We start from the raw sequence: 26,639 nt of genomic DNA, 5'->3' as shown, positions 1-26,639 counted from the left end.
TTTATAACTTGGGCCAGGGGGGCAGGGAGGGCTGGGGAGGGAGATACGGGATGGCAGGGATGGGAAGGGGAAACAAAGGAGGGAGGAGGCAACAATGCTTGGTAAGAAATGTATTCATTACCTTGCTCATGTAATTGCAACCCCTCTGTACGGAATTCTCACAATAAAAAAAACTTACAGTAAAAAAAGACAGAATAAGAGACTAGTTCTAAGAGTGTCAATGTTAAATTCATTCAACCTGTGGTTCAGCCTTCCAGCCCTAATGTAATGAGACACAAGACACCAGTAACTCCTCTATCCTTTGATTGAGTATTGACATTCCTGCCAGGACTTGTGCTAAATAATAACAAATGAATAATAAGAGAACACTTTTACTCTAAGAAACTTGTGTAATTGCAACATGCTATGGTGAGAGTAATGAATATCTTATTTTGAAATACATGGTACATCAACTTGAAGCTAGTTAAGTTTTAGTGAATTGCTACCGTGATTAGCACTCCTAAGAAGACTCACTTTCTGAGCATTCAAATTAGCAAACAGAAGGGAAATTTGGTTATTTGAATTGGTGAACAGGACCTGTATATGGCAATGTGTCTTAAATGTGGACTACTACTTTCACATTCAAAATGCAGAAAGATGTACTTAAAGGTCTACAATTCAGCCTGCTCTCCCACCGGAGCTATTACTAATTCTTGAGGATTCAGTGTATCTTCATTACAGTTTCATTACTTTGTACATGTAAGGGAACAGGTATGACCTTCGCAGATCACAGAATTTCAATTACTTTGGGACTAAACATCAGTTTTAATCAATTAAATCAAGCAAGGTACCAATTACCCTTATTACACATTTGTAGTCTGACTCCTCTGTAATTACATTTAAAAGCACTCATATGCATTGTAAGTACCTCAGTGACTTCCTAACACATATCCTCAAAGAGGCTTATGTTCTAATCATTCTTCAGTTTCTATCCAGATATATTAACCAAAGCAATGCCAAATATAACCCATAAACTACCATATAAGAATTCCTGTTCAAAAGTAAATGTATTAACTACCCGTCTTATGTAATTGTAACCCTTCTGTTCATCACCTTTACAATTTTTAAAAAATTAAAAATAAATGTATACTCATGTAACTGTAACCCCTCTGTACAGTATTTTTATAATAAAAACATATGTAAAAAAAATTCCTTTCTTGGGTTTCCAAAGACTTTGATTAAATAAGCAATAGAAAATAACTATTAAGTGTTTCTTCAGTGTAGAAATAAAATAGCTTCTAAAATAAAATACAGGATAAGACCAGGTTATTCGTTGCCTCAGGAAACCTAAATATGGTCCCTATCGTGACCATGACTGACAACTAAGAAAAGGAGAGCTGGGATATGGCTCAGTGAATGATAGAGCATTTGCCTGGTATGCATGAGGCCTTGGGTTTGAATAGCACTGAAATATTTCCCAGTGTTAACTACTAATGATTTTGGAACTAAGAGTCACATGATTTTGTAGTCAATAAAGCTAAACTGAAGTCCGAATTCTACCTTGTCTTTCCTTATGAATTTCCAGTGGAATGAGTCATCATCCCATGAACTAGAAATGAGGGCTTAGAGACGCACAGGTCATAAAATCATGTGCCAGATACTCTGCCAGGACAGCCGGTAGTGCTTTGGTATACCTCTGGCTCTCTTAAGCAACACTTTACTACCACAGTAATATAAGCCAGATGTTCTAAGAAACCCTTTACAACCCTTCTCCAAACTAGTCACTGCCTGTGGCTTTTTGATGATTCTATATCATTTTACATTTTCAAAACATAAACTGTACTTTAGGCAAAACTAATGTGTATCTTTGGACCTTCCATCACAATTACATGATATCAAACAGTCAGTTTTCCATTTGTGCATTCATTTCTTCATTGAGTGAACAGTCCCTGAGCGCCTACCAGGTGCCAGATATTGTGTCCTAGCCCAACAGCCACTTCTTGTTGGGATTTCTGGTACAGAAACTATTTATATGGCTATAAACAACATGGATGGTCTTACAGAGAAAAGAGCCAGGTGTTTTAGGATCTCATTTAGCCTGGAAAGGGGTATGGAAAGGCATCTTTGAGGATGTGACATATTTATTAAATTCTGATCGATGTTTAAGAACTAGCCAGGAGGACTATAGTGACTCAAACATTAGACCACTGGCCTGAGGCCCCAAACTTCAATTCCCAGTACTGCCAAAACAAATGAACAACCAAAGTCAAAGTTACTAAGTAGGCTATGGATGGATGTGATAGCTCACATAATCAATCCCAGGTGAAATCCCAGCTACTTGGGAGGCAAGGATCTGGAGAACACAGTGAGCCAGAAGTTACCAGGACTCCAGTACACAAGTTAGGTATAATCCTCATTACATGAGAGGCATAGGTAGGAAGGTCATAGTCATAGGCTGGCCCAAGCAAAAAAGGAGTTGACACTACCTGAAAAATAACTGAAGCAAAGGTTGACAGGTTATGGTTCCAGTGGTAGAGTGCTTGCCTAACAAGTACATGGTCCTGAGCTCACTCTGAGGATATTCAAAACAAAAACCCCTAACTAGACAAAGAATGAAGAACATTCTTCAAAGTGGGCATGGCCTTGTTAGCAACCTGCACTTCGATGCATGTCACAGCTGCCTGAATGAGAAGGAGATGGAGGAGGGATGAGCTGGTGAACTGGGGGAGGGGGAATTAAGATCACATGGGCTGAAGAGCTCAGAGTGTATCCTAGTTGCAGTGGGAAGCTTTTCAACAGAAGCCTGAAAAAGCAGTAGGTGTGCAATAAATATGTTTTCATTAAATTCCCAGGATCCAACCTGACTATTATGTAAGCAGGGGGAAAATCCTAATATCAAGAAAGCAAAATGAGAGTAATACCAAAGTCCACTCTTCTTTCTCTCATTTTCCACAAGGCTATTTTTCTATGAAAAATGAACATGACCAATAAGGGTTTGGACTCAGAGCTAAACCTCAGATACAATATGGTGAACTGGCTAGAATCTACAAGATTTCCTGCATACTAATCCACTCCCCTGCTGCATCAAAGGCTACCACAGCCAAGATATGGAATCAACCCAGATGCTCTTCAGTGAATGAATGGATCAGGAAAAATCGATCAGTATATATACATATTCTGAAATTCTTTGCTTCTGTTGGCAACAATGATATTGGACCATTCGTAAGGAAATGGGAATATCTGGAAAAAATTATATTAAGCAAAGTTAAGCCAGACCCAAAGAAACATAGGTTGCATAGTTTCCCTCATTTGTGGTAATTACAAAGTGCCTGTAAATTTACAAGTAAACACACTGGATGTAAAAGATTAAAAAATACACTTGGACATGTAAATTATTATACAGAACGCTAGACATTCACACAGTGAGACTAAAGAAGGATATTCCTAGGAGAGGATCACAAAGGCTCAATAGCTAAGAGGATATGATTGTGTAAAATGATATTTATCGACATGAACTCCAAGAAGTGGAAGCAAGAGGATTTTTTTTGTTATTTTGTTTTTCTTAGGTTATTTGTCTCTTTTGTCGCTGTTTTTGCTTTTGTGTCCTTTTGTCTTGTATATAAGTTTTGTCTTGGGAAGGGTAAGGAGGCACAGAAATGGTGGGACACGAACAAATGCAGCAGTGATATTCACTAGACTCTATGTTGAAAATGAACTATGTATCTTGTGGGGGACAGGAGGAGAAAACGGAGACAAAGCGAGGGAAGGGGTGACACTGTTCAAAAAGAAATGTACTCTTTACCTGACTTAGGTAAGGAGTAACCCCTCTGCACATCACCTTAACAATAACAATTAAAAAAAAGGCAAACTAAATTAAATGGCCAATATATAAAGTACTGTGGTTTATAACATTTCTACCAGAAAATCAAGTGGCTTGACTCTCATGGTTCTTTGGTCCTTACCTGCTTCATGGGACGGAGGGAACCAATTGTTTTCCACCCACTAAACTCTGTCCAGTTTGGGATCTCGTTAGGTTCAAGTAGAATCTGTCTTCCCAAGAAATTGGATCCTTCATATGCTATCCATCTATAAGAAAGTAGTAAAGAAAAAAGAATAAAAAACAACAACAAAAAGGAATCTAGGCAAAAGTCTCTGCTACCATACTTATGGGTCCATTCTTTACAATTTCTGAGGTTACAGATTTAAGGTAGAATTCCCTATTTCCCTAATAGAGCAAACAAGAAGGCTTTGGAGAAAGTCAATTGGACTTCAGAAGATCAGATTCCTTTTAGGTTACTACCAAAATGAAGTAAAGTTGTATCTAAGTCAGAAACTCTATATTCCTTTAGAGCACAAACACTTTTCTCATAGCTTTTCTTCTTTTTGGGGAGGGCAGGGGGTCTGACTCTGGGCCTGGGCACTGTCCCTCAGCTCTTCAGCTCAAGGCTAGTGCTCTACCACTTGAGCCGCAGAACCAATTATGGTTTTTTTCTCTTTATGTGGTGCTGAGGAATAGAACCCAGGGCCTCATGCATGCGAGGCAAGCATTCTACCACTGAACCACCTTTCTAGCCCCATCTTTGTGTGAGTGTGTGTGTGTGTGGTGTATATGTGGAGAGACAGACAGACAGAGAGAGAGAGAGAGAGAGAGAAAAAACAGAAAAGGTACTCTTTATTGATAAGTTACAATTAAATAGCCTGATGGCTTGTTGGGGGATAAAAGATCAAACAAAACAAAACACCATCTCTGGGCAGCCCAGCCCTAGTTCCTGGCCTCTGCCTTCTTGCTGAATGCCTTGGATGATGAAGCTTTGGTGGACAGCCCTGGCTTCCTAGGACCCTTGGGGGCCTGTGTCTTCCTGAACATGTGTACAGGCTGTGCCTTGGGTGCATTCTCACTGTTCTGATAGCATTTTAACATTCAACGACAAGACTATAATCTCCCTATCATTATTCAAGAGGCCCTTAGGAAATTGTCATGTGCACTTCAAGGCCTTATGTGTAACTGAATCTCTTGCCGATGTATCTTTTCTCACAAGTCCATCCATAATTTCTCAAAGTCACCAAAGCCTACTTCAAAGAAGATCCCCCTCTCTTACTTCGAAGGTGCTCCCCTTCACAAATCCTCTCCAATACCCTTCGCCTTTAATCTAAGTTGTGCTAGGGTGTAGAGGTTCCTGGGGCCTCAGCCAGGAGTCTCTAGATATATAGAGTGGCACATAGGTATAAACTCTTCCCTTTAGAGGCTGACTATGGCAAGATGGCAGTGTGAAAAAGCTATATGGACCTTGACTAAAAAAGTCTGCTGAGCCCTGCTTTGGGTAGTTGCCAAGCTTCACACTAAGGAAAAAGGCTGAGATTGACAAGCGCACCCAAGTTCTCAGCAGGACTCAGTGTCCCAGCTGACAGCCATACGAGAGTGACAGGAGAAGGGGCTGTCTTCCTTGGTTTGGACCAGGCAGCTGGTGTTGCATTAGGGATTGCCTCATTTTGAACCAAGAGATGCAAAGCCATGGAGCTGAGCTTATTGAGCACCAAGGAAAGACTGTTAGAGGGTTAGTCCTCAGGAACTTGTTCACACATGGTCAAGGGCTTTCTATGGTTTGGATGAATGTCTTCCAAAGGCTCATGTGTTAGTCTTAGCTTCCAGCATGGATCTACTGGGGCTGGAACCTTGAGGAGGCAGTGCCTACTGGGGAAGCACTTAGAACATTAGGGACATGACCTGGAAGAGAATTGTGAGGTCCAAACACATTTCTCTTCCTCTTACATCTTGGCTTATAATATATGCATCTGATGCTCCTACCCTGATATATTTCCCAGACGCTTTAAGCAATGAGGTCACTATTCTTGGACTGGAACCTTCAGAACCAAGAGGCCAAACAAGTCTCTTCTATGCTAAGTGTCCCGGATATTTTGTTATAGTATTGGGAAGTTGACTACTCCAGGGTTGCTGTGATGGCTATGGCATCAGTCCTTCTGTTTTCCAAATGAAAACTTCTTTACACTTAGAAAGGGAAATACTCCTTAGGAGCTTGTAGATTGGTTTGGGCATGAAATTGTGGGGAGAAAATGTACTGAGGAAAGCTTGATGTATGAAAACTGTGAAAGCCTGGGTAGAGATGACTAAACTATTATAAGGAAAAGTCTGTTGTGTGTCCCTTCAACAAGCAATCAGGCCTGGCCATCTTGTGGACAGATCAATGGGATAGGTGATAGATACTCTCCCATCTTCATCTTGCCTGTAAAAGTCTAAGGGCATAGCCATCTCTGAAGCTTCTAGATTCTTGAAATAAGTGAGTTATAAAATCAGGGCAAGATTTTAAATAAATGCACCTAGTTATATATTGAGTTTAATGATTTCCACAGGTGAAAAGGCTGTGTGGGGTAATGCTTTAAAGCATGGCCCTCATTATCATCATAGATCAAAGACATGACATAAAATAGGGATTCAAGAAAACAACTTGTCACTGAGGGTAGATGGTTATGCTTTAAATTGTATCCTGTAAGTGATCTACAGCCTAAGAAAGTCTTTCAACAGCCCTCATTCTTCTTTAATTTGTGCAGCAGTTCTTTTCATAGAGAATCTAGAATAATGGGTGGCTCATAAGCCAAAGACAATAGACTGTCAAGATGAAAGAGCACCAGTTTTCCAAAAAAGAGTAAAAAATAAAAATCAGTGTGAGTCAAATATCAATTTAACTCAAGAATATAAAAAATGAGTAGAAAAATGTGAATGTCTTAACACCACAGGGATGTTAAAATTCAGTTCAAATGGACTTAAGTAGTAAGTAATATCCTAGAATCTTATGCTAGGAGAGAGAAATCCATTTGTATGAATAAACCCCAAACCATGTAAATGCTTTGCAGGAGAAAACTTAAGCTATAATACATATGAATAATAGAAAAGTCACTTATTATGATAGTTGGCTTAATTTTCAATTTATCCTCCTGGCTTCCTTGATTATCCTCAGATATTTAAACAAGCTGAGTTGATTATCTGATACTTTAAAAGCCATGAAAAATAAAAGCAGCCAATTTTATTTTAGTCGTCAAGAACTCTGTGTGTGTGTGTGTGTGTGTGTGTGTGTGTGTGTGTGTGTGTGTGTGTGTTTAGATAACTTTTAGTACTACACACCAGCAATGCAGAAGTAGGAACTGCTTTGTATGCCAAAGTTTTCAAAAATGGCCCAAGAGGCAGATTTTCCAGGAAGAAAGTAACCTCAACTTCAGGCAGACCTCTCACAATTTTTGTTATAAACAAAAACTCAAGTACATACCTCAGTTCTGTACTAAAAACTTTTATTTTCCTTAAGGCAAATACCCATATTATCTAAGTTCAAGCTCTATGCAACCCGGATCTATCCCAATAACCTAACTAAACAAAGTCGCTTGTAAGCAGGCTATGTCAAACAATATGATCCTCATGAAAATGACTGCCCTGCAGGGAACTGCTCTAGAATAAAGCTGTCAAATCAAAATACAACAAAACAGTCTTAGTCCTGCACTTAGTCACTTGCTTACATAGGCAATGGTATTCACAGTCAAAACTGTTGACTTAATGAAAGTGCATTCAGTCAGGGAAGGTCATCTGGTTGAACAAATGAATGACACATGGGATGGCAGCTGTCTCCCCCAAAGGAATCTTATCCCCTACTACTGCAGCTACTACCTACTGATGTGGTTCAGCGTTTGTTTACTTAAACACAATCTGCATTGAGATAAAGATGAATGAGAATAGTGTAACATCAAAACACCACACATATGGAAATAAGCAGCCATGAAACTCTGTCCTAAAACAGAGACATGTACTTACAGTCCGCTTTTCACCCACACAGACTGGGTATAGAAGTGCAGGTCCTTGTTCAAAACGGAATTCACAGCCTCTTCGAGATGTAACTCTCGTCCCTCACAGTGTTCCAAAGCAAAAAGACTGATGGAGGGTTCTTCAAAAACCTAATAGCACAAATCAGAGAACATAAAGCCATAAAGAGTGTCATACTTCAGCAAAATCCCATTCTGAAAGCAGGCTATCTGGGAGTCATCCATTTTCAAGTTCTGTCTTCACCGTTCTCTCTAAAGACGGAAGTATCAAAACTGCATTGGGGGACATTAGATTCTGCTAATAATTGTATTCACTATTTTGTACATTAAAATTGAATCTACAGAAAAGCAATCTTCAGCAAACTGCATGGTGTAGTCTAAGCATAGTTTCTGAGATTATTAATAGGGAAACATGTGTATCATATGAGGTGGGTGGATTTCAAAATAAAGTTCATTATTTAAAAGTTAAAAAAGAAAAGGGATCTTCATCTCAAAATAAAAACGACACAGTAACATTTGGTTCCAGGTTGATTACTGAAGTTTTGTGGAACTCCGTTGTGGACCACATATTGTTGTTGCTGCTGCTGCTGCTGATAGTTTGAGTTGACAACAGAAAAAATATGACAGAATGGAATGGCACCCTCATTTCCAAGGCTATCACAGAAGCAGTGGCTGGAAATGCAAGCCTTCATGAAATCTAAACTTTTAAATACATCTATATACATTTTTAAAGACAGGGTCTCACTGAGTAACACAAGCCAGCATTGAGTTCCTATGTAGCTTAGGCCAGCCTGACCTGATCTTTCTTGCTAGAATTAGATATAACTCAACTGAAGTCTGGTCTTGTTTGCCTGCAAAGCTCAGGATTGAATTCAGAACCCTGTGCATGTAAACATTTTTCTGCCCAGCTACAAGCCATCAGCCCAAAAGACATTCTTGCATTAAAACACAGCAAGACTGCCTAAGGAAAAGGATAGTTTCTCCATTAAAATTAAGTATTCCTTCAACTCGTGTCAGACAAGAATAGAATCAATAACACTTTTTCCTTCATTAGTATGTTCAGGACACCATGCTAAGAGACTTTAGGGAATGACAAATCAAAACAAGGCATGATCCCTTGTGTTTGGGGCATTACTTAACTAATAGGTAGGTTAGGTGATTTGTTAGAGCAAAATATCCTTGTGAGAAATAGCCTTCAGTAGAAGGCTATTTTGTTTTTAGCAGAAGCAAGCAGAAATTTATGAAGCTGCATAGGCATTTGGTGTCTTAGCTGTCTTCCATGATGCAAAAGATCCCGAACGCAGATGTGGTGCGAGGAGAAAGAACAGGAAAAAGCAAGGGGCATAGAAACCCATGGGATGTTAGGGACGTGGCCTGAAGCCCTTCTAAAGTATATGGAGTCCAACAAGAAGCACTGTGGTTACTCTGTATTTAATTCCCTGCTTTCCTCTTGAATTTAGAGTTAAGAAACGGATTTGTTAATACAGATAAGTCCCTGATAGCTTTTGAACTGACTTTTGACTAAGATGAGGCTGGGTTATCTAGCTACCTATACAAGAAACAACACACTGGATGGAAGGACTTATTAATGTTCAAAGGACAGTAAATAAACTATCAAAAAACAATTAGCACTCACAGATACACTTGCATCAGAGCAAAAATCAACTGTATGAGAATCATTCCTTGCTATAGTGTCTAGAATAGTAAAGGAGGAGGGACTATTTAAATGTCCATCAAGAGGAGACTGGTTAAAAAAATGATGAAAATTTTCACAAAAGAATCCTACATAACTGTAAAAAGTAATGAGGAACTCTTGATGGAAATATTGCTAACATATATTTTACTTAATACCAAATACAAAGTGGGGGAGCAGAAAAAGAGCCTGGCTAGGCAGCAAATGCAAAGGTTCCCCTGGCCGTATAGTTTCTGCCTTCTTCATTGTGGCCTTGAGCAGTAGTTCAGGCCACTGGAATCCTGGCTCATTGCCCTGGAAAGTCTAACAGGTGAACAACAGGCCTGAGGTGTGTGGCTAAGCAGAGGAGCTAGGCAGGTGAAAAGCATGTGCAGGCTGAGTGGAGCCTCTGATTAACAGTTTGGGGACTGATAAGGCTGGAGAACTGTCCATTGATCTCAGAAATTATGCAATGCTCCTGGAGAGACACTTTATTGAGCTCCATGAAATCAATCTCAGGTGATGACCAACCCTGAGGATCCCTCCTGTCAAGTGAGAGCTCTGCTTATCTTTTCTTCCCTAAATCTTTGCTATTTTAGTTCTCCCTCTTTGTCTTCGAAACTACCAAATAAAGGACCAGATCCAGTTTTTCAGAGTCAGCGAAGGATAGTATTAAGATAGCCTACTTCATGTGCAACCATACTGCAGGAAAGGGAAATGTATGCACTGACAAAAAAATTATGAGCTTACATACACTGACTATTCTTCTAGAAAAAAAAAAACAAATAAAAAAAAACAGTACTCATGAGTGCTTGCTTGTTGGAATATAGCATCTGAAAAGACATAAGATATGAATGGGGTAGGTTAAAATGAAGGTTTTCAGTGAATGTCTCCTGGTAATTTTGATTTTTTAATCACAGGAATATATTACTTATTCTTAAATTTAAACTAGTAATTGTTATACACATCTTTGCACTATGTGTGAAGTTTGTTTCTTTTTCATGTGTGTGTGTGGGGAGGGGGTGGGTCCTGGGGCTTAAACTCAGTGCCTAAACTCTGTACTTGAGCTTTGTTGCTAAAGGCTAATGTTCTACCAGTTAAGCCACAGATCCATTGCCAGATTTTTAGTGACTAGCTGGAGATAAAGAGTCTTAGAGACTTTTTTGCCTGGGCTGGCTTCAAACCTCAATCCTTAGATCTTGTTCTCCTAAGCAGCTAGGATTATAGGGGTGAGCCACCAGTGCTTAACTGTGTGTGTGTGTTTGTGTGTGTGTGTGTGTGTGTGTGTGTGTCTTAAAATAGTGTTCAGAAAATTTTGACAACAATACAAGTAAAGGAGAGAGAGATGCAAAGATTATGAATGAACTGGTAAAATATTTGAGGCCAATGAATAAAAGAACTAGATCTGAAAGGTCAGAGAGGAAGAAGTTAAAAGTAAGATATAGCCAGGGGAAACTCTCCACATGGCAAAGTAGACATACTAAGACAACTAGAATATACAAAAAAAAAAAAATGTAAGTTATGGCTGGGAGAATAGTGGCATATTTTTTAATCAGTAAGGAAATCAGAAGGAAAAGCCTGCTCCAGAGCTAAGAACTCAGGATTAGAACTAGATGTTTTCATGGTGAGCAAGAGGCAGAATAGCCTTAAAAAAGATGACCAAAATGCACTGGACATTTTTGGAGTTAAGGGAAAAACCAGGCACAGAAGACGGGTTTGGAAACTCAGAGGCTAGAGAACCACTAGACAGCCAGGAGTGAAAGAAGGGAGGGTATTCCTGAACTGATATACACCAGTAGGTGTGATAAAAGAAAGTTAGCTCTCAGAGGGGACTAACCAAACACATTCAGAGGACAGTTAAAGCAGAGCTGTTTTTATTATGCTACTAAAAGAAAACTGTAAGAAAGAGTGTCCATACCATCCAACCTTCTGGCAACAATGAATTAAGAATGACAGCAATAAAGCTATTTAGGTTTGGCAGTCAAGAACAGACATCAACCTTGATGAGCACTGTTTCAGTGGTATGTCAGAAATTAGTGGTGAATCTGTGCTGTAACTGTGAGAAGCAAGTGGTGAGAAATAACTGACAGGATGTACACACTAGACAATTTGGTGAAGAGAAGAGGTGGGACCAAGTGAATGTTCTCTTGGATACGATGGAAGGTCACAATGCACAGAAAAAACAATGATAGAAGAGGGATGACTCTGGAAGAGGAGTGAGAAGTCCAATCTGCCCTTTCCATCAGTTCAGAACCACTGGCCAGAACCCATAAATAAGGGAAAGGACCACACTGGAAACCATGAACTGTACTTCCCATGGAAATGAAGGATGGGAAAAGGATGCTGAGAAACTTCCCTTTAAAGTAAGCAAATGTGTCATTCTCTGTTGTCTCTGTACTGAGGTTGCCTGCTGATGAGAAAGGCCTTGCTCAAGTTTGCATACACTACAAATGGTAGACCTGGCTTTCCAATATGGAGGCTACCTGCCAGAGGTGGCCAAGGAGGACTTGGCATATGACTCATGTGATTAAAAGACTGAATTTATTACACTTAAAATTAAATATCCACATATGACTACTGGTCTCATATGAGATGGTACAGATGTAGGACTTAGAAACCACTGGAAAGTAAAGTAGGAAAGTCAATAGACTGTGTAGAAGCACTTGTTTTCCTTCAGTAAACCGCTGACTGAGACAGGAATGCAAATTCATTACAAGTCATTGAGTTATTGATCATTCCCAAGTGCAAAATAAAAATTAGAAGTGTCACAATAGTTTATAAAAGTAACTGAAAGTCAGGAAACAATCAAAATCCACAGGTAAGATTTGATTTCTGACTTTATGGTTAAGGCTTTTTTTAAAAAAATATCCTTACAAGGTTTTGAAAATAGCATTTTCTGCTAAAATAAGGATACAGGTTGACCCATTGTAACAATGAGATGTACAAGACACTATGTTAAAAATGAACTGGAGGCGGGGAGGGAGGAGTTGGGAGAGGTGGAGAGGGAACGGATAGTAGGGGAAACTCACAGGAGGAGCTAACAATGCAAGATAAGAAATGTACTCATTACCTTACTCATGTAACTGTAACCCCTCTATACACCATTTTTACAATAAAAACATATAAAATAGCATTTTTGCTTACTTCTACTTGAGTTGAGATCTGGTAAGGAAAGGCAGATAGGCTAGGAGACTAGACAAGAGTCACAATCAAAAACAAGCAGTCTCCTCAGTGAAGAGACTGAATTGCTAAGCATAACAGACACCCACATTAGAGGCAATGGTAGAGTAGTATAACATTTGTAGCTCAGAGGAGAAAAAAAAATAACATCTCAGTATGAGGATGTAATTTAAATGGTATTTATTATTCTAAGCAAAACAGAATCTGTGAGCATTCATCCTGTTCCTTTTGGAGACCAGAGAAATCATCGGGAAGGCTGCCCTGGCCCCCGAACAGTCTTGTGACCTGGCACTTCTACTTCTAGGCATTTCTTTTTGTGGAAGATGACAAGTTTGACAGAATAGTCCATGAAAATGATCTAAATATATTTCTTCAAAACTGATTTATGCAAATTCAGAAGAATGTAGACAAGGATGAGTGTAATGATATTTTGAAGAATTTGGGGGAAGTGCACTTTAAGAGGAGTGTTAGATGCACTGGCAAATAACATTAGCTGGCAGTATCAAGCAAAGCAGAAGGATGGCCAGTAAGTACACTAACATAGAGGAATAACCTAGCTCTGTTAACCATAGAAAGATATCATCATGTAGTCCATCTATCAAAGTTTTTATCTACCGAAGGTTTCTAAAATTAATGGGGGAAGGGGCTTCTTAACTGCCTTCCAGTTATTAAGTGATAGGTCTACATTGAACTTGATTTCTTTAATTTAAATGTTTTAATCTATTAGTACAATAAAATGTATAAATGTACTCAATGTATACATGGACTTGAAAGTTAGGAAGATTAGGAAAGCTAACACAGTGCTAATCTGGGCAGGGTGGGGGAAGGGTGACTAATAGCTAAGCAAAAATAAAGAGTGCTGAAAAATGATTTTAAAATCATATTTTATGATGCAATATCCCAAATATGAAAGTAGGAAGACAGATGGTAAAGTAATCTGAACTTTCCAAGAATAACAGAAGCCACCAGAACTTGATTACAATTTGAGCTCTATAAATGTCATGGTCTCAGACCATGTTAAAGGAGAAGAAAGCCAGGCATGCAGGGCTGAAGGCTCTTCTTGACTCTCAATAGGAAAAGGACATTTTTGCCAGGTCAAGTCTAAGCCATGCAAAGAGTTTCTAAGGGGGGGACATGGTTATGAAAGAAAAAGAATATTTCAATAAATTATATAAATGAAAATTTAAAATTAAAGACAAAAGATTCATATCTCTCCAGCCCAGTGACTGAAATATTTTGTGAGAATAATAGGAATAATTAACCTATATAGTACTTAATATTTGGCATTATTCTAAGTGATGCAGGATAGATACTAATCAGGAGGCTGAGACCTAAACCTGGCAGAGAAAACTTCAAGATGCCATCTCCAACCAAACAGCAAAATGCTAGTTTGTAGGCATATAAGTTGTAGAGTGCCAGCCATAATCAAGAAAGTGGAGCTGAACAAGAACATAATGCCCCACATTCAAGTCCCAATAGTAGCACACACATACAAAAAGAACTAAGGACCTTGAGATGGGGATATTATTCTAAATTATTCAGGTAAGGCCAGTTACAAGAGAGGCAGGAGGGATAGAGTCAAAGGATAAATCAAAGCGGAGTTTGTAGTATTACATTTTAAAGATGGAGGAAAACCCTGGATCAAGACAAGCTGGTGATGGTCTTTGGAATCCAGAAGAAAGACAGTCTGTTCTCTAGAGATGGTCTATTCTGTAGAGATCACCAGAAATAACAATTGCTATCAAGACTCTAATTTACTATAAGACCAATGTGAGACTTCTGACCTCCAGAATTATGACAGTAAATTTCTGTTGTTTTGAGCTACTACTCACTTTTTATGGCAGTGCTACGGTTGGAGTCTCTACCAAAATTTGTATTACATTTAATCCTGATTGTTAGGCATGAATAAAGCAGAAACTTGATCAAACCACAGGGTTTGGAGGTGGGATCTCTGGGCAATAATTCAGGTTAAATGAGTCTCTCTGGGTGGGGCTCTAACCCAATGAGTCTGCAGCTTTATATGGAGGGAGGGACCTGAGCTAGGAATCTCAGTTTCTCACTCCAAGAGATGCTCTGCACTTACCCTAACGTGCCCACCAGAAAGAGGGACCACAACAGATGTTGAACTTTTCAACCTTTAGAACTGTAGGCCAAATCAATTTTCTTTACTTTATAAATTATTAACTCTACAGAATCCAGTTACAGTAGAAAACAGAATAAGACAAACACCAAGAAAATTTATATGCTTGCCTTTACCCTTTTCTAAATGATTGGTGCTTTCTGTGTTTACAGAAATCTATCATGCCCTAGCGTCACCGGATAATTTCGTATATTATCCTCTAGTTGTGGTTTGCCTTTCACATTTAGGTTATGTCTGCAATAAAGTAGGGTTCCAACTATCATTTTCTGAGTAAATAAGTGTCTCGATGACATTTATTTCAAAAGCACTTCACTGTGATATAATTTCTGCCACCTCCTGTTCATCTTCTGTACAGCCGCACATCTGTTCTACGCTCCCTTATTCCACAGCTCCATTTATTCTTCGGCCAATACCCACTACAGAAACTGTAACTGTTACACTGTTTGACAAGAGTGTGTTTGGTAAGGTAAGTCATCTGACACATCCATTTTTTTTTTTTTTTTGGGGTCCGGTCGTGGGCCTGAACTCTGGGCCTGGGCACTGTCCCTCAGCTCTTCGGCTCAAGGCTAGCACTCTACCACTTGGGCCACAGTGCCACTTCCGGCTTTTTTCTTTTTGCTTATGTGGTGCTGAGGAATCGAACCCAGGGCCTCATGCATGCAAGGCAAGCGCTCTACCACTGAGCCACCTTCCCAGCCCCTGACACATCTTTTCTTAAAAATTATGTTGGCCATTCTGGATACAATTGTTTTTCAAACCAATTCATTTGTAATGTTTTACCCTTCAGAACTCTCAACAAGAAGAAAAACTAGAAACATTTTGTCTGGAAATGTGCTTACTTGAGACAACAAAAATCTATAGTATTAGCCTTTTTCATCTATAAAAGACTCTCAATCTCTGTGTTACATATTTTCCCATATTTTATTGCCTAGTGTTAAAATTTATTCCTAAGTATGCCATAGTTCAATCACTATTTATATCAGTTCTAGCAACTTTACATTACTAAGTTTAGATGGGTTAACCCAAATTATATAACTATTAGATGTTCCTGATGGTTTCATTTCTTTATTTATACCTCATTTATTTAGTTACTTATTGATTGATGGACTGTAGTACTGAAAATTGAAAACAGGACTTCGTACTAGGATTCCCGAGTACTGCTGAATAGAAGTGATGACAACAGACACCTCTCCCTGACTTTAAAGGAAACTGCTTTAAATATTCCACTAGAAAGTATAATGTTTGCTATATATACTATTTATATATACTTCATAAACTCATGGTTCTAATTCTTCTGGATTTATAGTCTTGGACAATAGCTATACCTCTCTATTACTGCCCTTTCACAGAATGAATAATTGTCTTGTTAATACTGTTTCTACCTCCTAAGAACACTTATGCCATCATAGTCACAATTTCTTCAGAGTCTTGTTACAATGTTTCTTTGGCTTTGCCTGCTGATAGCTGCCAGGATAGGATTATTATTTCAAAGAAGGCCAAACTTCCATGGCAAGCCACCATAGGGCCATTAGCTAAAGCACTGAGCAGACTGCTGTTCCCATGGTAACACAATAAAAGCAATGTCCCTACCATACTACTGGGCCAACATTTATACATCTTACATGCTGATCTGAAACTCACATTTAACTTCTTAGATCCATCAGCAGTTTTTCACGTGACCTGCTCTCCCATATATACACTTAACTACTCTTTGCATATACAGTTTAAGTTTATAGCATTTTGTCAAACAGCTGGCAGCTGTAAATTGCTTTTGAAAGAACATTAGTTTCCCATCCATATCCATCAATTTCCAAAGCTACTATGGGAACTGGCTAAGTAAGATAGACGCCTATGAAAACTCCAAAGTACAGTTCTTCTTAAACAATGCATGAAGAAGTGGAAAAATAAATTTATTTAAGTATATATTATATATCTACATAAATATATATATATTGAGGTATGCCTGAATTAGTAAATCTACTTATTATATAATGGGTTCTTGATTTCTTTAAGCCCAAGCAGAAGGGATCTAAGGTGACAGAATTCAAAGCTACACATATAGAGCTTACCCTCAATGAATTTACAGGTTTAGTAGATGTGATAAAACATAGAGAGTGAAAAACATCTTGAGATTCAGAGAGAAAAACATTCTGGGTAGATAAAAATTACTTCTAGGCATGAGGATCCTTTACAGGGTTCTAGAATTGAGGTTTTTTAAATTTGAATCTCAAAAGATGCAGGTATGGGGGAAAAGGTGCATTTTGTTTCTAATAAGCGAAATTAAATAGAGCTAAAGGAGTACTTTGTGAAAAAAATCATGGATAAAATTGAGCAATAATCATGGAAAAGCATTCTGGAACTGACCTCAGAACCTAGCCTTTATCAGAAGGCTACATGCTCAAAGCTTCAAATAAGAACTGGAGAAAGAAGAGCATACATGAAGAAAAGTGGTTTAAAAGTCATCATAAAGAATGATAAAATTTCAAGACACACTATGAGAATAGAATTGCCCCATATAGTTACTGACAGGATATTAGAAACCACATAAGAATCAAAATGAAGGCCTTGGTTGTATGATCAGGTGGTGAAGGTAATGGTAGTATATTTCAGCACCAATAAGGAAATAAAGAAGATATCTAAGAGAGTAAATGTGATGCTAGACAACCAGATGACAAAGACCTACAAGGAATATGGAAATGGACTTCAGTGAATAGTACTATTTAATCCACAGATTTAGGATTCATCTGTATTGACAGAAGTGAGCTCTGAAGTTAATTGATAGTGGACATTTTCAGGTACAAGAGAAAAAGGGCCAACAACGGCTGTCTGGGGGTAATTTTACCATATGAAATACTATGAGTAAAAGGATAGTCAAAGTTGATGACATGAGTTTATCTTATTATCTAATCTGCATTGTTCAATTTTTGTATTCATTACTTAGCACCAAATTTGGTACATGATACATATACAATATTTATAAATGAATAGTGTATATTTAGCAGTGTGATTATGTAAAGCTTACAATATTTATGTACTTACATAAAGAAGCCACTTTACATACCTTTCTTTGGTCAAAGCAAACTAAAAACAAAAACAACTTTAAACTTTCTTCTGCAAAATTACTAATCAGTCTGGGTTTGTATTCATGGAACCTATGCCCACTATGCCCATTACTCAAACATCAGCTTCGGCCTTTTTTATCATCTAATTACTCTTTTATACTCAGTGTGATTATTTCTAAATATAGAACTTTGTTTTCAACAAAACACTTAAGCTTCATTAAGCCTGACATTCAATCTCTTTCATCTCACAAGCACTTCTTGTAACTATCATTAAACAGAATTACCAAACCAAGTTTGGTGAAACCCTAAGAGAAACAATCAATTGAAACTCACAGTAGTTTAAAATTAATATTTAGATGTGTTGTCAGATGCACAATGTTTTCTGTAAATAATATCTTGTGAAGAACATTCTAAAAAAACACAACAAATCCTGATCCTTACAGTTTATGTTTCCCAAGCTAGGGCACTTACTTTGTTATGACTTTTTTTTTTTTAATTTAAAAAAGACCATCAGATTTCCCAATATTAAATTAACTGATGATGTCAGAATTCTAAAAGAATGATGAAAGGAACTGTGGGACTGGTCTTCTGGAGCAGGTTCCTCTACTTCTTATCTACTACAAACTTCATTTGGTAGACACTAAACCACCTCCAAGTTTTCACTAAAAGTTAATACCAACAACCTTTCACTGTTGTTTTTGTTAAAGGAATTTAGTCTGTTACAATGGCAAAGAAAAAAAATACTACACAGAATTACTAAAATTTTAACATCTACAATTTCTAAGTATCTGATAACACAGAATATCATGGTTTACATGGTTATGGTAGATTGAATGTACTTACTTTGTCCCTTGATTTACTGATCTAGTCTGTCCACTGATGTCAGGATTAGACTTATAACTTGCTTTTGGCAGAATATGAATGGATATAATTATGACTAAGCAGAAATATTGAATGTAACTACATAGTTGGGACCTCTGTCTATGTCTCTGTCTGTGTGTCTGTGTCTCTGTCTCTGTCTGTGTGTCTCTGCCTCTTTCTGTCTTTCTGTTTCTCTCTCTCTCTCTCTCTCTCTCTTTTTCTCTGTCTGTCTGTCTGTCTGTCTCATTCCCTCCCACTGTTAGGAAAACAGATATTTCCCCAGTTGGGAGCATTCCCATCAGCTTGGCCACAAAACAAAATACACAGCAAAAGTACCTCAAACTTACAACCTGAAGTAAAAGGCAACAATTGCTTTGAAGTTACTGAGAAAATATATGAAGAAAATAGACATCCTCTGTTATAAACTTTTGAGAATCTGGGGGTTGTTGTAAAGGTTATAGAGCATAACTCTCTCAGACTATGTGAAACTTCAGACTAGACAGATTTTTTTTTTTAACTCAAGGCCTGGGCACTGTCCTTGAGTGCTTTTGCTCAAGGCTAGCACTCTACCACTTTGATCCACAGCTCCACTTCCAACTTTCTGATTGTTAATTTGGAGATAAGAGTCATAAGAACTTACTTTCCCAGGCTAGCTCTGAACCATGATCCTCAGATTTCAGCCTTGTGAGTAGCCAATGCGTGGCTTTGGATAGATTCTTTTCCATATCTAGTTAGATGGTAATGTGTAACAGAACTAAAACCTGTCAAAGATTTGAAAATCCTTGTTCTTGTTAACTGAGGCCTAGATAAAATAAGTGACTGCTCTGGGGCCCTGAGAGGAGGGAACCATGCTCCTGTTCCCTTCCTTCTTAAATTACTGCAATAGTACAAATTACCTGTGCTGGGATCTCCAGACTGTAACACCCATTTGCACCAATAAAAGTTAGCCTGGCGCAAACTGCTATTTGTAAAACATCCTGATCATGGATGAAAATGAAGTCTTAAGACTTTAATACAATACCATTATAAAACAAGAACCCCAGCTCATAGGATGTTATCCCAACTGTCGCCAACACCTACAGAATCTCAAGTTTTTGTTTGTTTTTTTTTTTTGGGTCCGGTCGTAGGGCCTGAACTCTGGGCCTGGGCGCTGTCCCTCAGCTCTTCAGCTCAAGGCAAGCGCTCTACCACTGAGCCACCTTCCAGCCCAGAATCTCAAGTTTTAAATCAAAAGAAAAATCAACAGATTAGCTTACACACACTTCACGTTATTAACAAGGTAGAAACATTTCCTGTATGATGTTCACAATCTTGCATAGGATTATGGCATGAGCAGTATGTAGTAGTTACATACTCACAGAAAAAAGGCCTAACAGTGCCGAAGTACAAACAGTGCCCAAATAGAGAGGGAAGGGGAGGAGGAGGAGGATGCAAGAAGAAACACAGAAGCAGCAAACATGGAGTGTATTTACCTGTCTAGGGAAAGAAGGGAAGAAAACTGGAAGATATGTGTAGCTGAGACCAGGAGAGGAGGATACATCTCTTCTGTGGAGGAAACTGTTGGACTAGGTAAGGTAATCTCAAGATATTCATTTTATTCAAATCTTTATTATGCTCAATAATAACCTTGATACTTAGTCAGTTTCCTATGTTCTTCCAGACAGGAGGAAAAGAATGTCCTGCAAGGACTTCTTAATCAGTCCAATAATTAGAATCGACTTAGTATAAATTACTAAATTGAGCCCCTGGTTTTCTCATCTGTCTCCCTAGGTCTGACTCAACAGTGTGAAGCATGGTTATTTCACAAACACAATTATTATCTACTAATATCCCTTTATGGCCATTCTATAGGATTTTGTTGATTGGATATCCTTTCACTTTTTAACAGCTCCCCGGCTACCCTACCACACTTTCAACAAAAAATCTTTCATGGACTTAAAATGTACCCAGAAAAAGTATAAATAAATAAATAAATAAAACACCAAAGCACTGCTCTTACATTAAACTGAATACACTCTTGAACTGGTTTTGGAGGAGAAAGACCATAGATTTTAAGTCCTTGTCAACAAGCACTTTGACCCACAATGCCTAACTCAAAAGGACCAAAACTAGGAATGTTCACTGCATGAGACAATTCACAAACTAACATGTCTCTCAGTACATTCTCAGTCTTAGGTTTATTTGTTTTCCACTTCAGAAACATAAAAGAATTATAGTGCATCAAAGAAAAATAGTAAGTCACTAATTTTGACTCTGTTTTTAATATGTCCTCCTTTTCAGAAACTTAGTTGGTTTACTTCATGGAATTAAGAGATGGGGGAAAAATCCTTTTAAGAAAGTACTTCCACCAACAATGCAATAGGGTCCCCTTTTGGCCACATCCCCTCCAGCATTTGTTGCTACTAGATTTATCGATTATAGCCATTCTAACTGGGGTGAGGTATAATCTGAAAGTTGTCTTGATTTGCATTTCTTTTATGGCTACAGAAGTTGGGGTGTAAACTTGTTCAGCCATTTTGGAAAGCAATATGGAGGTTCCTCAAAAGATTCTACATAGAGCTCCCCTATGATCCAGCGATCTCACTTTTAAACAAATGATCACAAACATGCCAAACATACCAAAGCTACCAGCACAACCATGTTTACTGCCAAACATACCAAAGCTACCAGCACAACCATGTTTACTGCAGTATTATTCACCATATCTAAGATATGGAACCAACCCAGATGCTCCTCAGTAGATGAATGGATCAAGAAAATGTGATATATGAATTCTATGCCTCCATCAGAAATAATGACATTGTCCCATTTGTTAGGAAATGGAAAGACTTGGAAAAAATTATATCAAGTGAAGTAAGCCAGGCCCAAAGAAACATAGGTTCCTTGTTTTCAATGGCTAGTACATGTCTAGGACAAGCAGAGAAAGTCAAAGGCTATGTACGTACGACCACATAAGATGATGTTAAGCAAAATGTACCCCAAGACAGGGACACAGATGGTTTTTTCTTTCTTTCTATTGTTTTTAATGTACTGATAATGCACTATGTGATTCTTTTGTTTCTTTTGTATGTTCTTCCCCCACGGTATAACCCATTTTCACTGTACTTGATTCCATGTTGTGCATCTTGTATATATATTTTTGTAATCTGGGGAGGGGAAGGGATATGACAGAATGCTTAAATGAGGATGCAGGTTGACCCTTTGTGACAATGAGATGTACAGGACACTATGTTGAAAACGAACTTTACAATGTCGGGGGGGAGGAGGGAAGGAGGAGTTGGGGAGGGAAGGGATAGTAGGGAAAAAACAAAGGAAGAGGTAACAATGCTCAATTATTATCCTACTCATATAACTGTAACCCCTCTGTAAAGTATTCTCACAATAAAAAATATATATATAAAGAAAGTACTTCCATATTTATGCCAGTATCATTAGCTTTTGGTGTTTATACCACTATTAATTTGCCCTGCTTTAAAAATTCCTTTCTTGAAATTATATTAAGTGAAGTAAGCCAGGCCCAAAGAAACATAGGTCCCATGGTTTCCCTTATTTGCAATATCTAGTATATGTCTGAGTCAAGCAGAAAAGGTCAAAAAAGGTGATGTTAGGGAAATGAACCCTAAGATACGTATTCAAATGTTTTTTTTTTCTTTCATGTGATTGTTTCTAACACATTTATAAGATGATTTCTTTGTTGCTTTGTATGTCCCTCCCCCACAGTATAACCCCTGCTTTCACTGTATTTTGTCGGTATGATTTGTGGAGGGGAAGGGGAAAAACAAATCGTTTAAATAGGGATACAGGTGGATCCATTGCAACAATGAGATGTATAAGTCATTATGTCGAAAATGAATTTCACAACTTTGGTACGGGTGGGGGTGGGGGTGGGGGTGGGGCGTGTGGGAAGGATTGGGTGGGGGGGCGGGGGGAGGATGGGAAGGGATGGGAAGGAGAAACAAAGGAGGAGGCTACAATGCTTGATAAGAAATGTACTCATTATCTTGCCCATGTAATTGTAATCCCTCTGTACAGTATTTTCACAATAAAAAAAAAAAAAAGAAAGAAAAAGAGATAGAAAAAAAAATTCCTTTCTTGGTAAAAGTGAATGACTTTCCAATGTTTTTTTCAGTGTTAACAAAATCTGGAGACTGGCAGTTCACAATATTTTTGTTTGTTTGTTTTTAGTAGCCTTCCTCTGACAGAAAGGAAGCATCAGTCACTTACTCTTTTCAAGTTGGTGTCTGTAAGGTCACTGGGAGAGACTATGGAGTCTATTTCTATTCTTGTCTCCCAGCCAAGATTCTATTCTTAGCCTGATACCAAGAATACTCTCTTCAGGAATGCCATGTGGAATGAGATGACATTGCCTAAGTGGAGATCAAAGAATCTGAATATGGTCATTATCCCTGGAGTCAGCTTTGGCCACACTATTACACTGGGCTTCTAATCAACTCTGTACATGTCCCAGGCTTTCACTAGACATGTCCCTGAAGAATCATTATATATATATACACCTTGGAAATCTCCTAGGTCTTTACCACTTCCTTTACACTGACCCTGGAGACCAGGAACTCAACCCTAATAGCCCAGAGCAATAATTTGCTTTTCTCACACTTATAATTCTGAATAAAGTATCTGGGAAGAAGAGTCTGCTAACTGTATAAATGTAAGCCTAAAGATGAACCAGATAATTCTGCAGACACCTGGCAGAAAAATCCCTGGTTTCTCACAACACCGATTTTTTTAAACAGTTCTAGTGGTGGTCAATGATTTCTTTACACTGCAAAACGAAACAGTAAATTTTCCTATGGCTCATCTAATAGAATATTAAAGTAGCTAGGTTCTTTGTAGATATATGTAATTGTATGGATTTTAAAATCATCATCCATTTAGTATTCATTAGTCTTACTGTCTTTTTTTTTTGTTACAGATAACAAAGGAGAAGCTACCAATGTTACTCAAACTGATTAAAGTATCAATTGGGGATTTAAACATGGGTCTACAATCCTTGAGCTTTGCATTCATACTCAAAAAAAAAAAAAAAGAAATGAGAATACAGACATTTTAGTTGACTTGTGGGAATAAACCTCAATTTTGCAATGAAAAGTAATTGTATTTTAATATATTTTTATTTCTTCCTGAAATATTTCTTTCAACTTTTATTATCTATTATTGTAGAGTTATGCCTTTCACATACATTATTTTATTTAGTTCTGGTAAGAATCCTGTTAGGTAGGTTATTTTTACCAGCCCTCCTTTACAGATGAGGAAGCTGAGGTTCCAAGAGATGACCCAACTTTACCATGGGTTATGTAACTGAGCTCAAATGTAGATTTTTCAAGGGTCTCCAGATTCTTACACAATTAACTTGGACAAGAAAGAAAGTCTCATGATTATGTATTCGAGTACTCACGTAGTCAATGGGCTTGAGGGCTTTGACTCTAGATGCTGGACAACCACAGGAACTAAGATCAGCATAGAGGCCTTCTTCTAATACACACTGATGATCAAAAATATCCTCTTGGTAATACAGGAGCCAACTGTATAAGACAGACATTCAGTCAATTTATATTCAGTTGGCAGTGTGGGCTCATACTCATGAAAACTGAGATAGAAGTAGATGTGTTAAATAGCACCAGTTAATAAAAGAGCTACCTGTCATTTATTGACTGTTTGCCATATGCTAGACCTGAGACAAGAAACATTCATGGATTATTCAATATACTATTTTACATATATTTTTCACAAATTATTTATAGCTTTAACAGACTACTTGTATATACTATTATTTTACTGTGGCATCAGTACTTGAGTTAAAGGCATATCCTAATTTTTATGTACAACAAGACAGAAAATTAGAAAGATTAGATGAGTTGCCCACAAATCGCCCACTCTAATAGAGCTAAAATTTGAAATAAAAAAGCATTTGTATTATGCTAAAAGCCATTCTTTCTTTAGTACATTCAAGTACAAAAACCTCATTGAATTGTGGTGATCTTCAAATAATTTACCAAATTAGTTCTTTTTTGGAAAATAATAAAAGAAATATATATATATATCATTAAAAGAAAAATATATCAATTATCAATAAAAGAAAAATATATCATTTCTTAATGATGAGCTTTTGTTCACAATAAATAGAAGCCAGATGTGTGTGTGTGTGTGTGTGTGTGTGTGTGTGTGTGTGTGTGTGTGTTGTAAGGCCTGAACTCAGGATCTCAGCACTGTCCCTGAGCCTCTTTGAGCTCAAGCACTCTACCACTCAAGCCACTTCCAGTTTTTGTTTGTTGTTTTTTTGGGGGGGGTCCGGTTGTGGGGCCTGAACTCTGGACCTGGGCGCTGTCCCTCAGTTCTTCAGCTCAAGGCTAGCGCTCTACCACTTGAGCCACAGCACCACTTCCGGCTTTTTTCTTATGTGGTGCTGAGGAATCGAACCCAGGGCCTTGAGCATGCAAGGCGAGCGCTCTACCACTGAGCCACCTTCCCAGCCCCACTTCCAGTTTTTGAGTAGTTAACTGGAGATAAGAGTCTAAAGGGGAGTTTTCTGCTGTGGCCAGCCTCAAACCACAATCTTCAGATCTCAGCCTTCTTAGTAGCTAGAATTATAGGTCTGAACCACCGGCGCCCTGCTTGAAGTTAGACTTTTTATTTTAATTAATTAATTTATTTAGTCAGTTGTGGGCCTGAACTCTGGGCCTGGGCACTGTCCCTCAGTTCTTCAGCTCAAGGCTAGTGCCACAGTACCACTTACAACTTTTTTTGCTTATGTGGTGCTGAGAAATCAAACCCAAGGCCTCATGCATACAAGGCAAGCATTCTACCACTGAGCCACCTTCCCAGCCCTAGACAGACTTTTTAAAATCACACAGAGTTTATAAAATCTGTCACTTGCATTGGCTAGTCAATGGATTCTTTTTTAAATAAAAGATATATATCTCAAGAATCCTAAATAGAAAAAAAAAAGAAAAAAAAAAAAAGAATCCTAAATAGTAAGCTACATTCAATACTGCAATCACCAAAGCACAGACATGACCTTCTGAGAAGGGAGAGCCTGAGTAAAAAATGCTTCACTATCACTAACTTATATTCGTCATGTTTAAGTTCTAGTCCTATATTTTAAGATCTCTAGGTCTGTATATCTATATATCTGTATATCTATAGCTAGATGAGGTTAATTCTGGATTATAAATGCTTCCTGACACTAAAATTTACTATCCTGTCTGTATGGAATGAAGATGTACAGAGCCAATATTTTTTCAAAGTGCTAATAAACACGGGACTTAAGTCCCTCGTAAGAATTCTGCTTTAGTCTGTAAGAATCCTTTGAGGTAGGTACTATCATTGCTGTTCCTTTACAGATGAGGAAAGTGGGGTTCAGAAGCTGAACCAATCTACCTAAGGTCATACATTAAAATCATTACAATGCTCCAAAAGTTGCTTAGTAGGCATTATTTTCATCTTTATGCACTGAAAATACAAATTCAGCAAAATGAATAAAGGGTAGAAAGCAAGTAATCAATGTTTAAGAAAGAAAAAATTAAATCCTACTGCAAATGCAAAACAGCAAATCTCTCTAAGCATAAATATCATCATTAAGTAACTGCACAAAATACTCATTAACTGTACTTACCAGCCTCGGAGTACTTTAAAAGAACATGGTGTGAATGAATCAAAATCAGCGATTTCTTTTATAAAATCTATACATTCTCCTTGGAACCCTGGTTTATTGAACACTTTGAGCTACAAGAACAATATAATAATAGTTAAACATAAGATAATTGTTTAACATCATGACAAGCAAAGAAAAACCTTCAATATACTTAGAAGAATTCAACAGAGTACTACTCATGCTTTACTATCAATGAATTAATCTTAAGGATGATGACATTCTCTTTAAAATCATGCTTTCTCAAGTTTCCAA

The 26,639-nt window shown here is 37.9% G+C and overlaps 1 protein-coding gene across 2 annotated transcripts in view; it reads right to left on the bottom strand.

Moving 5' to 3' along the window:
* The window catches only part of Crybg3 (crystallin beta-gamma domain containing 3), a 106,159-nt gene that overhangs the window by 4,529 nt on the left and 74,991 nt on the right, over positions 1-26,639 (bottom strand). For both annotated transcript variants that reach the window (XM_042676666.1, XM_042676667.1), the window contains exons 16-19: positions 26,349-26,458; positions 24,132-24,258; positions 7,796-7,935; positions 3,942-4,065 (exon numbers count right to left, since the gene is read on the bottom strand). In XM_042676666.1, the coding sequence (XP_042532600.1) occupies positions 3,942-4,065; positions 7,796-7,935; positions 24,132-24,258; positions 26,349-26,458 (501 nt within the window). The remainder of the gene's footprint in view (positions 1-3,941; positions 4,066-7,795; positions 7,936-24,131; positions 24,259-26,348; positions 26,459-26,639) is intronic.

This window comes from Dipodomys spectabilis, unplaced genomic scaffold (genome assembly GCF_019054845.1).
Source record: "Dipodomys spectabilis isolate Male_0828 unplaced genomic scaffold, ASM1905484v1 ptg000032l, whole genome shotgun sequence".
NCBI classification, from domain to species: Eukaryota; Metazoa; Chordata; class Mammalia; order Rodentia; family Heteromyidae; genus Dipodomys; species Dipodomys spectabilis.
Note: the sequence above shows the minus strand (reverse complement) of the source record. Positions and strands in the feature narration are given on the sequence as shown.